At 38.4% G+C, this 13,477-nt stretch overlaps 1 protein-coding gene across 4 annotated transcripts in view; it reads right to left on the bottom strand.

Moving 5' to 3' along the window:
- HDAC9 (histone deacetylase 9) overlaps nucleotides 1-13,477 on the bottom strand; it is a 479,936-nt gene that overhangs the window by 464,080 nt on the left and 2,379 nt on the right. For all 4 annotated transcript variants that reach the window (XM_037385339.1, XM_037385336.1, XM_037385334.1 and 1 more), the window contains exon 2: nucleotides 12,241-12,336. In XM_037385339.1, the coding sequence (XP_037241236.1) occupies nucleotides 12,241-12,273 (33 nt within the window). In that variant the 5' untranslated portion in view covers nucleotides 12,274-12,336. The remainder of the gene's footprint in view (nucleotides 1-12,240; nucleotides 12,337-13,477) is intronic.

Here is a 13,477-nt window from a genome sequence, read left to right as displayed (position 1 = left end):
AACATCAACTCACAGTTTGGATTTATATATCAAATTTAGTTACTGACTACAACTTGCTTACTGCATTCCATTTGCTTGTGCTAGGTGTGTGACACCTTTCATCTGTGTTAGCATTTAAAATAAATGTGAAAATACATGAAAAAAAAATTGTGTAGATGAGAAATTAAGTTCTGTACATATATATAGTATTCAATAACATTGCATGTATGTATTGTAATAATATATTTCATTCTTTTCACAAAATTGTCCCACCGCATGCTTTAATAAATAGCAGCTTAAAATTATTTATTAGAAGTGGCTTTGCTGAACACTTTTTAAAGTATACTTTACTACTGAGCCCACTACTTTCAATAACATCGATTTTAAAAGGGCATGATACATATTTTAGAAAGAAAAAAAGTTCTGCTTAAAGCTCTGTGAAATAAATCAAGTGAAAAAGGTGCAATATTCAAAATTGCAGGTATCTTAAACATTTCTACAGAAAACACTGGATTTAAGAATTCTAAGAAAAATATGCATGGCTTATAGAAGCACCTGGAAAGAAAAGTAAAATCTCTACGAGAATTTAAGACACAAACACTGAAAAAGTAATCCTACTCAGTGTGATGACAACTCATAAGAGGTAGAACTGTGATATAAAGACAAAATGCTGTGGAAACTACTCTAGAGAAATGACCATGGCATAAGTGCTTCTACAAGCCATTCAAGAAACTACACCGTAGGAAGGAGAAATGAGTTGGGAGAAAGAGAAGACCTTCTAAGACAGGTAGTTTGGAAGAGGAATTTGAAAGACTAAAGTTGTATTTTTGAAAAAGCATTCATCCAGAAAATTAAAAGCTTGCTTGCTGATAAAGAACGACTTTTTTTTTTTTTTTTGGTTGTCTGCTTACTGTTCATTTCATAGCAACTGTAGGTGAATTTTCCCTTATGAATGTGTGAAAACAGTTAAGAACCATTCATAACTGTTTAAGAGCCTTAAATGATTTAGATGCATAAGCCTGACTCAAGCCCAGAAAGCTCTAGGCTGTCACTTATCTATGCCAATCTTAAAAGTTGAACCGAGATCCTTTTCCCCATTATTACATCTCTTCATATCTACATTTGATAGTGTATCTAATCTAAACAAGATCTGACTGAAGGGATCCATAAATGCCACAGGAGGAAGGATGAATTGTTATGATCACTCTGAACAGAGAAAAGAAGAGACTTCTTCAGGTGATAGCAGTGTGCTCCCCCTTAGAGCTGCAGAGAAACAGCACTGCTATTAACAACTTGTTCACTGGTGTCTTCATGGATGTGAGACTTTCTGTAGCACTTGCTAAACACTCTTGTGTTCACCTACTTCCTCAACTGTTCAATTCAGGAAGAAATACGTTGGTATCATTTAAAAGGCAACTTTTGAGGAAAAACATTCAAGGAACAAGCTAAAAGAAGTTTGTTGCCACATTGCCAAGCCATCATAACTCACCCTTCCCTTAGCAAGCCTCTACCAAAGCTCGTGTGTGAAAATTAGAGAAACAGCCATTTCATATCTAGAGGAAATCCCTTGGCACAAGTCAGAGTGGTGCATATTATATAGCAACAGGGAAATCTGGGAGCCATATGTGACCACATTTGGAAAGCCACATGTGGATGTCTAACTGCACTACCAGTAAAATTTTGTGGTCATATTTCAGGACCATGAATAATGTCAGGAGAAGAAAATATTCTAAGCTGAAGTTGAAAAAAGTTCAGTATCCAGAAATTGTGAGCACTGTCCTGGACTTCATGTAACATCTGCCCCTCCATGAAGCTCTATACAAAGCATTCAGAGCCTGCCACCAACCCTGGTAGTCAATCCTAGGGGCCCTTTCAGTGAAGTACCAGAATAATCTCCAGACTTCTGCCTCAGGACCTTCTCCCAGACCCATACCAAGGCACAGCCTGGACACAAATCCACAGATCCCTCAGACAAGTATCCTGGATCTCACTGATTTCCCCTAAGGTACTGAGGAAAAACTAGATTAGATTTAGAAGTTGTAGACACAAATTTATTTTGCCAGCTGGACAGAAAGGAAGTTCAAGGATAAAGATCTATAGATTCTGCCTAGAGGACACATGCTCTTTTAGTTACTTGCCAAAAAACTTGTCCAAGCAGTAAAAACATGGAAGCTAACACCTGAAGTCAGAATTGTGCCTTCCCACTCCACCCCAAAACTTGCTCTTAGATGAAAATGGCCTCAGATAACCCAAAATTCTTGGCTAGATACACATACAGGTAACTTAACGCGATTCAGCAGAAAAGCAAGCTGGATGTGGTAGGCTATATATCCTACCCAACTGCCAGCCCCCAAAACTGGGGGAATTCAGATGCATCTTACCACCCATATCTGACAGGAAGAGAAGATGCGAGCCTTTACATACAACCATCCTCCAGCTGCAGAACAAGAGGGAGACAAGGACTTGTAACTCCACCATGCAAGGCAGGCAGCAAAGCCCTGCACTGAAGCACCACCATGACCTCCTGAGTTACCTAGAGACTTCAGTTCTCCCAGCATTCTTGTTCTCTACTGGAACTGCCTGCCTGCAGCTCAGTAGACACATAACTACTTAAGAAATGCAAAACAGGAAAACTTCTTACGCAGCAGAACCTGCAGGCTTGATTTCAGACCAAACACAGCTGTTCCACTTCTAGCACTGCTATGTCAGCTCTCTCCTGGGACAGATCATCAACTGAAGCAACACTGTCATAAGGAGAACACCAACTGCTAGTTTCAGGTGTCCACATGTCTGAGGAAGAAGGACTTGAATCAAGACTGTCCTGATCCACTTATTCAGCTCAGTCTAGGAACACATAAAGTAAAGATGGAGCATTACCAAGTTGCTTTAAACCATTTTTTTTTTCTAAGTCCCCTACCCCAGATGTATTTCGCAGTCTGCAAACTCACAAGATGACAGCCACTGTTTCCAGACACCTGCTCACTCCCTTTTATCTTAAAAACACCAGACACTGTTTAGATCTATTTTCCTGGTCATGAGCAGGCAAAGGATCAGAATCACATGGGAAGTTACCAACCTGGAGAGCCAGAGACTTGAAGAATAAATAGTAAACCTAGACTGGTTTTGAATGTGTGACATGAGCTGGACCTGGCCAAAACTGCTGACTGCCCGTGCTAGGAGCACACTCTCATGCTGCTTAAGCATACTGCACTAATAACCCATCAGGCTTGGAGCAGCAAGTGCTGAAGACCCTTGAGAAGGCACTCACAGCTGTCTATCGTCTCTAAGTTTTGTACTCCGCTTGCTCAGAATCACATGCTGTGAGCCAGTAATCACTTGTATGCTAAAAATGGTGGGATGCTGCTCAAGCTTCACTGTTTGTCTGTCAAGCCTGCATTGCTTTGGTTGTCATCTCCTTCCTGCCATCAAAGGTTGGCTACATGCAGATGTTCTCCTGGACTGTAGCTGGGGTTTCATGAAAGCTGGACAAGAATCATTAGAAGCTGCAGGCAGAGCTGTTGTATGTCTTGTGACTTAGAATAATCCTGCCATTATCCAGTGGGTTTCTGTAATTTGGAAGCTGAGCACGGCAAGACTTATCTCAGGAAAAGATGAGCTCTTGCTTTTTCTTCTCCTCCTATGATGAGTTATCTCTTTTTAATCTGACTCACTAAGAGGCCTGCAATCCAAAGTTCTGCATTGTTCAGGCCAGGCAAAGGGAAAAAACCCTAGGGTAAAGACTTGTCCATGGTTCGTAGAGGGCTTTCTGTTTAGAGCTGTGAGACAGACTGGGAAAAGCTGTGGGGAAAAATACAGGGAAAATACACCTTTACCCATAAGACAAAGCACCATCATGTTTTAGGAGGTCTTGTACCAACACAGAATGTATCATTATTGGTTCAGTGTGTGCCTTTTAGCCTATATAAGTAATACCATTGTGAATATCCACAACTACACAGCCACTAGGCCAATATACTGGTCAGCTGGTTTCCCTGTGTAACACACTTACTCACTGTTTTAACCAACTAATCTGCAATGGGTTTGAGAAGAAATAATGCACACAGGCACCTTGCAATATTCCTGGACTCCAGACCCTTCTGTAAGGGATATGGTGCAGTGCAACAGTCAGAAGATGGAAGAAAAAAGGTAGAAAATTAATTGGGTTGCTGGACAATATTGCCAGCAATATTTAAGAATGCTTAGACATCTAGATGAGCCTACAAAGAGATGCATCTGAGCATCTAGAGGATATAAAGTTGTACACATAGGGAAATTAGTCCTACAACCAAGGAATTTTCACAACTAAATCCAGATTCACATTTCTAGAGTGGCATCTGATGTTCCTCTGTGCAGGAAGATGAATCCCAGCCTTCATGAGCAATCATGGATAAAACTCTACATGCTTACACATGGTCACAGCATTCTGCTTTATCTAAATAGTGTTTCTGCCCACTGGACACATAATTAGAGGGTTACTGAAATTTGAATAAGATTACAAAGAAACAAATGCTTTTCTGCATGAATCATGCAGAAAATGTCTTCCTTTGCTACTGAAGCAGCAGATTGAAATTGACTGCATTTAACCTTATTTTAGGAATGCAGACACTAGCTCTTTCTCTTATATGTGAGGCCAGTCTCTTCATAGCCCATTATTCTAAAACATGGGGGGTTGAAAGTGCCTTCCTTCCTTCAGCTTCTTTACCTGAAGTTATTCAATTGCCTCCAAATTGTCTTCAGTGCTTACACACAAACCTGTAATTACCTTCCGTGTGTCAGTAATAAGAAAAATGGAACATAAACCCCATTCCATAAAAAATGGCAGATTTTACCACCTTACACAGAATAGAGGGCTCTTCTGTTGATCCTTTTGCATTCCAGGAATTATGCACTGAATAGTGAATAAAATCTATTATGTTATTAAATCTAGTTTATTTCCATTGGGACATGAAAGATGACTCCTTCTAATCAGGAACTCAGTACCAAAATGCAGTGGGGTTTCTAAAAATCAAGAAACAATCAGGCTTCACTATTATTTGATGCTATTGCCTATCCAGGTATAAATTATTCAACTCTGTACATCATATATATTTCCATCACAATAGGAATATGGGTATTCAAGAAACAAAAATGTGATTTATATTTTTTTTACACTTTGAGACTCTCTTCATTAGCAATTTCAATATTTATCTCACTCATGATATAACTCACACCTATGCAAAAGGGATGTTTTCCTTCTGCAGTATATAAGGGGTTGGTATGACCCTTACTTTGACTCTTTCAAGTTGGGGGTGGGGGGCAGGAAATGAGACCCTGTGGAATAGATTCAACATACCATGCCATGGAGAACAGTTCTGTAGTGACCGCTTCCTGCAGCTTCCAGTTTGAGGTTAGAGGCAGGGTGGAGACACAAAGTTCTTTGATTACATTCTATTACTTCCTATTGCTCCCAGGTGATGCTTCTCTGTCAGCGATGCTGGTTGGCTCTCAGTATTTTCTAGCTGTCATCAACTAATTTGATCTTGATTAAAGCAGTGCCTGTGTTAGCCCTTATATCCAAGCAGCCTCGATGTGCCTCCCAGAAATACTCACTCCCATTGAAATCATTAAGATTTTACTGGCTTTATTCTCACATGCAATTCTTAGGGTGAAAGTTATTTTTTCTCCTTTTACTATAGAACTGCAATAAAATAGGCAAAACTTCTATTAATTTTCAGATGCATTGCAAAAGAAAAGCAATGTAAAGTGAAATGACAGAATTCCAATTTGTTACTATTAGGGATCATAGCATTGAGTAACCTTGCAGTTACTAAATGAAAAAGTTCCCTCATCTATTCCAGATTTTTTAAAAAAATATTTTTCACTTCCTTAAAATTTCCTTTATTTCTTCTGGCAGCACTTTTCTTAGTGTCTAATCAATACATTTTTCAAAGACGGATGCAGAATGAAACATAACTGGTTTCAAGTACCATTTGCTATGTAGCATCAATGCTTACTGCCCACATGCACAGCATTCTTTTGACTTTAAACAATTAACCAGCTGGAAAACAGTTAGAACCATATGAATCCCTGATTCAGAGACAATTATTTCTTCAGCTATCTTCTACACAAAAACCATATCTACTTCTGTAATTCTAGTGATACCATAGCCAACACTGTTCTAAAGCAGGGTACACCTAGATAATTCAGATGTAGCAGTCATCTTTCAGAACAAATATTATTAGTAGTAAATTCTCACAGCAAAATATGAAACTTCTGTAATTCTGTATTACAGAATATTGTAATATATCATAAAACAGGTGAAAGAACTAGAGTTTAAAACAGGTGAAAGAACTAGAGTTTAAAACAGGTGAAAGAACTAGAGTTATACATGGATTATTCACCTTAATCCTATGTGTTCATTAGTAGTTTCTGACAAAACCTTCCTGACCAAAACAGGTAATTTTCATTAAACAGTACTTAGTTTTTCCAGAAACTTTAACTTTACAGAAAAAGTTCCACAGAATTTACATTATGCTTCAGATTTTTCAATATCACCTGAAGTACAAGAGTCCAACTACTGTTCAAATTCTGGTGACTGAATTACAATATGCAATTAGATTTAATTCAGTATAATTGGACTGAATCACTAGCTAAAACAATTTCAACCTTGTGCAAGTCAGATTATCATTTTATTTACCTTTATATGTGTCAGTAATATCAGCTCTGTTAATATCAGTATAGTTAATTATTCCTTTGCCTAACTGAAGCAGCAACATTAGTGGAAAAAGCCTGTAGATAAGAGAATAATAGCTTGCATATGAAAATCTGATGGATCATTGCACTGATGTTCAGCAACTGCTTTAAGGATGAAGTCATCACTTTTGCTTTGATTTGTGTGTGCTTAGCACATACTCCACACCCCTTTGTGATGTATGACTTTAGAAAACAAAATATATGAACAAACCAAGATACATAAATTAGACCCCAGTTCTGGCCTTGGCAATCTATTCAGCTCCCATTCTCTTTAGAATATAACTATATACCATAAATGACAGATTTCAGTCTTTTCATCATCTTGATTTTAACATATCTGGAGCAGGAAAGTATAGTGTTCTTTTTCACAAAGGAGAGTAATATAAAATCACCACTTACATATCACAGCAATATGAAAGCAACAATGATTGAAGAAGCAATCACATAATGCTTTAAGAGAAATATTTGAGCTTACAGATCACATAGTTCATCAATTTCATGCAAGAAAATAGCCTTCCATCAGAGTAAGCAAGCAGAATTAAACGTATTTTTTTTTACTCTAGCTTACCTTTATTTTGTTTTGATTATATTTCTGTGGCTTTCAAATATGAAAAATAGGCCTTTTCATTCTCTCTCCTGAAGTACTTAGATTGAAATCATTGCAAAGAATACTCTTTTTTTAACATGATAATGGATTTATTATGTGGCTTTGTTATCTATACAGACCTGTATTTTGATCTGACATTTCTATGCATAAAAACTAAGTTATGGTCCAAATGTCACTTGAAAAAGCCTCTCAGTTGTGTCTCCTGTCCTCTCTCCCAGCCCAGTCTCTTCTCACAATACAAACACTCCACAGAAATGAAAGAAGAAGTAATGATGCATACAGACTTCACAGGTGACAAACATTAAAGCAGCATTCTCCAAAAGTATGGATGACCACCCTGCAGATGAGTAAATGGGAAGCAGGGTCAGAAATGACACTTGATTTGTCACTACAAAACACATTTCTCACATGCTACGTATACAGACACCCCGGAAAAATCGCAGTGAAACTCTGGAACTGTCTCTGTTGCTACTTTGTGGCCTAGAGAAAAAGGATTTCATTTGCCAGGCATGCAAAAAAAATCTCCTAGGCATACCCTCATGCTCTGCTTGCAGGTAAACTGAATACACTGAAGAAGCTACATACTTACATTTAGGCATCACTCAGGAAAACTAGTGATGGAGGGGGCAGAAGCATACAGATACTTAGGTACAGAAAATGTACCTAGAGCGCATGCCAAGATCTGTTAAAATTATTTGAAGGTAATTGACGAAAGATGGCAAAGAAGAATCACCAAGAATTATTTTTGATACACTTTTGTAGCTCCTCCATTGCTTTGACAGTCCACCTAAATTATATCAGCCTCTCTGGGTTGCCCTAATGACTAAATGAGCACTTAACTGCTGCTAGCTGCAATCCCAGCTTCCATGCTGTTACAGATGGTACTCAAAGATTAAACTTAGATTATGTCATTTATAAATGAAAATACCTTTCTCTGACTCGCTTCTTGGTTTGGCTTCCCCTCCAGACTATTCACTCTTGTCAGTTCTGTGGCCCTGATTGCCACAGGGGTGCATCTTGACCATGTCTTCACTCTGATGCTGTTGATGACATTGAACTTCAGTTCCCTGCTGCTCCCTACTTACCCTGATTTTTATGGAAGGAAAACTGAGTACACAGAAGCCAAAACGGATCCTATGGTAACCTCCAGCTAGATCCCTGGTGTGGATGATAGAGGTCAGCAGGGTAGACCTAACCCACATTACAAGACTCTTTATGATCTGTTTTAGCTATTGAATGGGGTTTTTGCTGTTTCAAGCCACTGATCTTTCATTCTAAAACATTTAGAATATGTTTTCAGAGAATATACACAGTAACTATTTATATCCCAAATAAAACAGATTCAACTCCAATATGAAATATCAAAATTTCACTTAATCAATAGTATGGCTTATTAATCAATGTTGGTTATATTGTCTACCAAAAGAGGAAACATAAAAGATTAAAGTGGTAACTGTATCTATTGTATATTGTCAGCATATTCCTCTAATTTTAAGCTATATATGAACAACTGAATAGCTATCTAACTATAAATCAGGTAAAATGCCAATAATTTATACACTTTACACACTAAACACAGTCACTATGTGCATGCTGCTTATTTTCCATTTGGAATTTAATGTTTCAATTTTTTTCCTTGGAAATCCTATATTCACACCTGCAGTTCACCCACCTCTTGTCAAAGCAAGGTTTCAGTTCAATAGTTAGCACCCTGGAGACTTAATGATAACTGTCAAAAACTTGAATAATAAAGAATTTTGTATAATTAAAACCTAGACATACAGAATGTCTGTGTCATGTCATTTTCTTCATATGCTTCTATAACAGAGATATTTTAATGCACATGGTGCTTTAGAATTCCAATGTCAAATTACTTTCCCTACTCCAAAAAACATGATTCAAGAACTTTTCTGATAAGAACTATCAAATGAACCGCGTTTCTATGTAAACTGCAATAACAAATTCTTAAAAGCATACAATAGCTTATATTAATTTCATGGTCTCAAGACAGTACACTTCTGTTCAATGCCTTATTCATGGGTTTTCAGAATCTTGTGCTATTTACTATTTGGTAGCTTTACCAATATGAAGGTTTAGGTTTCCCCTTTACTCAAGCACTAGAGCTCATCTGGAATACTGCATCCAGTTTTGGCTCTCCCCATAACTGGAAATTGCCACCTCCTGAGTCTACTAAGGCAGTCAGGGACTGGAGCACTTGCTGTATGAGAAGCTGAGGGCTTGTTCAGCCTGAAGATGAGATGGCTTTAGCAAGGACCTAACGTCAGCTTGCCAGTGCCGATGAGGAGGTTACCAACAAGATGGAGCCAGGCTTTTCACAGATGTGCATGGCACAAGAAGAGACAACAGCTGTGAATTGAAACTGACAAGTTATGAGTCAACATAAAGAAGAAAAATTTCTAGGAAGAAAATTAGGTATTGGATGTGATTTTCCAGAGAGGTTGTGGAATCTTTTTCTTTGGAGATTTTCCAGACTGAATTGGACAAATCCCTAAGCAACATGGTCCGAATTCTATGTTGACTCTTATCTGGCCAAAAGGTTGGTCTACGGATCTCCTAAGGTCCCCTCCAACTTGAATGCTTCTGTGATTTAGTGTAATCATGAGTGTTACAAAAAGTAACAGGAAATTAAACTTCCAGTTTGACCTGAATACATCCTAGGACACATCAGTCAAGCTTTTTATAAAAAGAGATGGAGTATCACCACCCTTGGACAAGACGCTAATGAGATTTTGATGGGCACAGACTACCATTCTTTTCACATTTGCTTAAGAAAGGTAACTTCAGATTGAAAAGGATACAGACAACGACTCAAAGATATCTGGAGGAACACAGATATTCTTACATGAAAAAAAAAAAACAGAAAGGTAAATTCAGGCTGACTAAATGAAGGCTCAGAGGATGTATGATTTCTATTTGACCAAACAGTAAAACTAGGAAGGTTATCAGATAATCTGACTTTAAACACGGATAAATTGCCCATGTACCGGTCTATCAGCACACTCACCTATACTCCTCATTACAAATCTGTAAGCATCTTTACATCCCTTCTTGATTTACAATTTATTTGCAGAGTTTATAACTGATAACATGTATGAACTCCCATAACAAGAGTTCCTTTTGGGGGGGAAAAAAAAGGCAGAGGGGGGAGGGAGGGAGGGGGGGAGGGAAGGATAAAAATAGAAGAACACAGGAAAAGAGAACTGGAAAAGTGTAGAGGAACAAAGCTGGGTTAATTAGCATTGATAATATACAACTGTGGGCTGGCTTCAGAGGCAGAGGGTTGGCTGATGTAGATAAAGTGCAGGTGTGGCTGGTTAAGTTCAGATGTTGGGCAGCCAATGAAGAGAGAGCAGCCAAGGAAGAAGAGACAGAGCAAGAAGAGAAAGAACATGCACCCTGGATGAGGAGAAGGTAACTGAGGGACTGACATGAAGAGTATGCTGGTATGAGATGGTAAAAGACCTTGTTGCAGCTTGATAGTTTGGAGAGTGCTGCAACAGAAAAGCAAAAGGAGAAAATGGAAAGGCGAAAGGCAAAACTCCCTTCAGTGGCTAGTCAAGAAAAGAACTGACATGGTCTACCCAGCAAGCACCCTCTTCCCAGTGTCCTCTCCAGTGCATATAGGTGGTCCACCATACTACTCCCATAGAAACTATACAGATTTCCTCATGATCTGTTCAAACTCCCTATTGCCTGTTCCCACTCATGATGCTACTAGCACTGACTGGAGTAGTCTTTGATCAGAGGCTGTGTCGCAAGCTAACTAGTTGGCTGTTAAGTGTTACTCAGTAATATATGTAAACCTTATCAGATAATTGTCTTTCTCCTAGCACAGTCCTAGCTGCAAAAAACGGTGCAAGAAAAGGATGGTGAAAAAGAATGACTATTACACCAGTGTCAATCACTTACCACTGGAAACCTGACATAACAGTACTATCGGGGTTTGCAGATGAAAAGCCATGAGAACAACAGTACAAGACCAACAGCATGAGGACAGCAAGGGAAACACTGCCCCAGCAGTTTTGGAGAAAGGTTACAGAGCTGCAAGGGAAAGGCAGAGTGCAGAGCTGCTAATGGAAGACCCATGGCATTGCAAAACATTGGGGCATTGTCCTGGTTTCAGCGGGGATAGAGTTAACTTTCTTCTTAGTAGCTGGTGCAGTGCTGTGTTTTGGATTTGGTGTGAGAGCAATGCACACTGATGGTTTTGGTCGAGAGGGCTGGAGGGGCATGAGAAACTGGGAGGGGACACAGCCAGGACAGCTGATCCAAACTAGCCAAAGGGATATTCCATACCATATGATGTCAAGCTCAGTATATAAACTGGGAGAAAAAGGAAGAAGGTGGTGACATGTGGCACTATGGCATTTGTCCTCCCAAGTAACTGTTACATGTGATGGAGCCCGGCTTTCCTGGGGATGGCTGAGCCCATGGCAAGCAGTGAATGAATTCCTTGGTTTGCTTTGCTCGCGTGCGTGGCTTTTGCTTTACCTATTCAACTGTCTTTATCTCAACCCACGAGTTTTCTCGCTTTTACTCTTCTGATTCTCTCCCCCATCCCACGGCGGGGGAGCGAGCAAGTGGCTGTGTGGGGCTTAGCTGTTGCCTGGGGTTAAACCACTACAACAAACTTCTTTAGAAAAAAAGTTACATAACTATATATTGCATAAAAATAAAGAAGTTTGGGTATGTCCTCACAGGAAAGTTAGATCATAACTTGTAGCTGAAAAGATTTTAAGATGGCCCCAAACTAATGAATATTATTTCTGAAAAGTAGTTAAACACTGTTTTGCTGTAATTTTTAAGCTGCCTGAAGATGAAGCTATAGATTAGCACATACGAATAAACTTCATAATACTATAAAAGTTGCAATAATAAAGTCAACACTAGTGCAGTCTTACCTGGCATGCACTGACATTCACAATGTAATGCATTCATTCCAAGTAAGTTACATCAAATATGGGATAAATTCTTTGGTCATATATGATCTTCCTAACCTAAAAACCCAAAACAAAAAGCAGCAAATGAAAGGTGATTTTGTCAAGTACTGTTAGCTCTACATTGCCTTACTAACATACCAGTTTCAGTAAACAATCTAACCTTAAGTGATTCAGGATGCAACTTTCTCTGAAAAAAACATGCTTTCTTCTCTGGCAATCATTACTGAAACCTTGAAGCATGACAATCTTTTATCATGGAATGGTCCAGCATTCAGCCTTTACAAAGCATGTCTTTACATCTTAAAATAAACTCATCAAACGTATTATGTACTTTCCTACTTGAATGCAACAACTGAAAGAACGTTTTCTTACACTCTTGGAGAGACTGGAAAACTGATACATTCTCTTTTAACTTTAATTCTATGGAAAGTTAATTTCACGTGAACAGTATGCATATAAGGCATAATATACAACCCTCAGCAAATCTGGCCCAAACCTCTTCTGTAAAAGGCAAAAAGCCCTCACTCCTGAAATATACCAAACTCTCTCAGCTAACGATTCAGCTAGGACTACACTGTAAACCAGAAGAACTTTCTATTGCTGTTTGTATACACATACCCTAAGTAGCTTTAAAGTAGCTAGTATGAATACTGATGGATACAAAATAGCAATAGTACACCCAGTCTAGTAAATACATGCTTTAATTTACTATTTTGGAGATTACTAGGCTACATCCCAACATTTTTGTCATGTTTAATTGGCTATAGTCAGTCACACACAACAGGATTTGAATATTTTCAAAACTCCATTTCTCCTATTAAGCATTAGTTGAATACTCAGAAATAACTACTTAAACTACATTTAGTCACCCTCAGCATTCATGGTAATTCATACTGGGATTCATTTCATTTTCATGATGGATAAACATGAATTTGATCCATATTTTCAGTATATAAAAATTTCAACAGCAACTTCTATGAGATTATCTCAGGCAGTGAGATAAACAACTGAAAATTATTTTCCACTTTAAATGGTTTTTAGAAAGTACATAGTTTTTATAACTGAACCTCTTCTTAATGTTATTGTCTATTAAGAAATCAGAAAATATATATACCACTCAATCACAGTATTATCTTTTTTTCCCCAGAAAAATCCTAGTAGGAGCAGCTGCACTAGATGAAGCGTGTACTAGGACTTT

Source organism: Falco rusticolus, chromosome 4 (genome assembly GCF_015220075.1).
Source record: "Falco rusticolus isolate bFalRus1 chromosome 4, bFalRus1.pri, whole genome shotgun sequence".
Lineage (NCBI taxonomy): Eukaryota > Metazoa > Chordata > Aves > Falconiformes > Falconidae > Falco > Falco rusticolus.
Note: the sequence above shows the minus strand (reverse complement) of the source record. Positions and strands in the feature narration are given on the sequence as shown.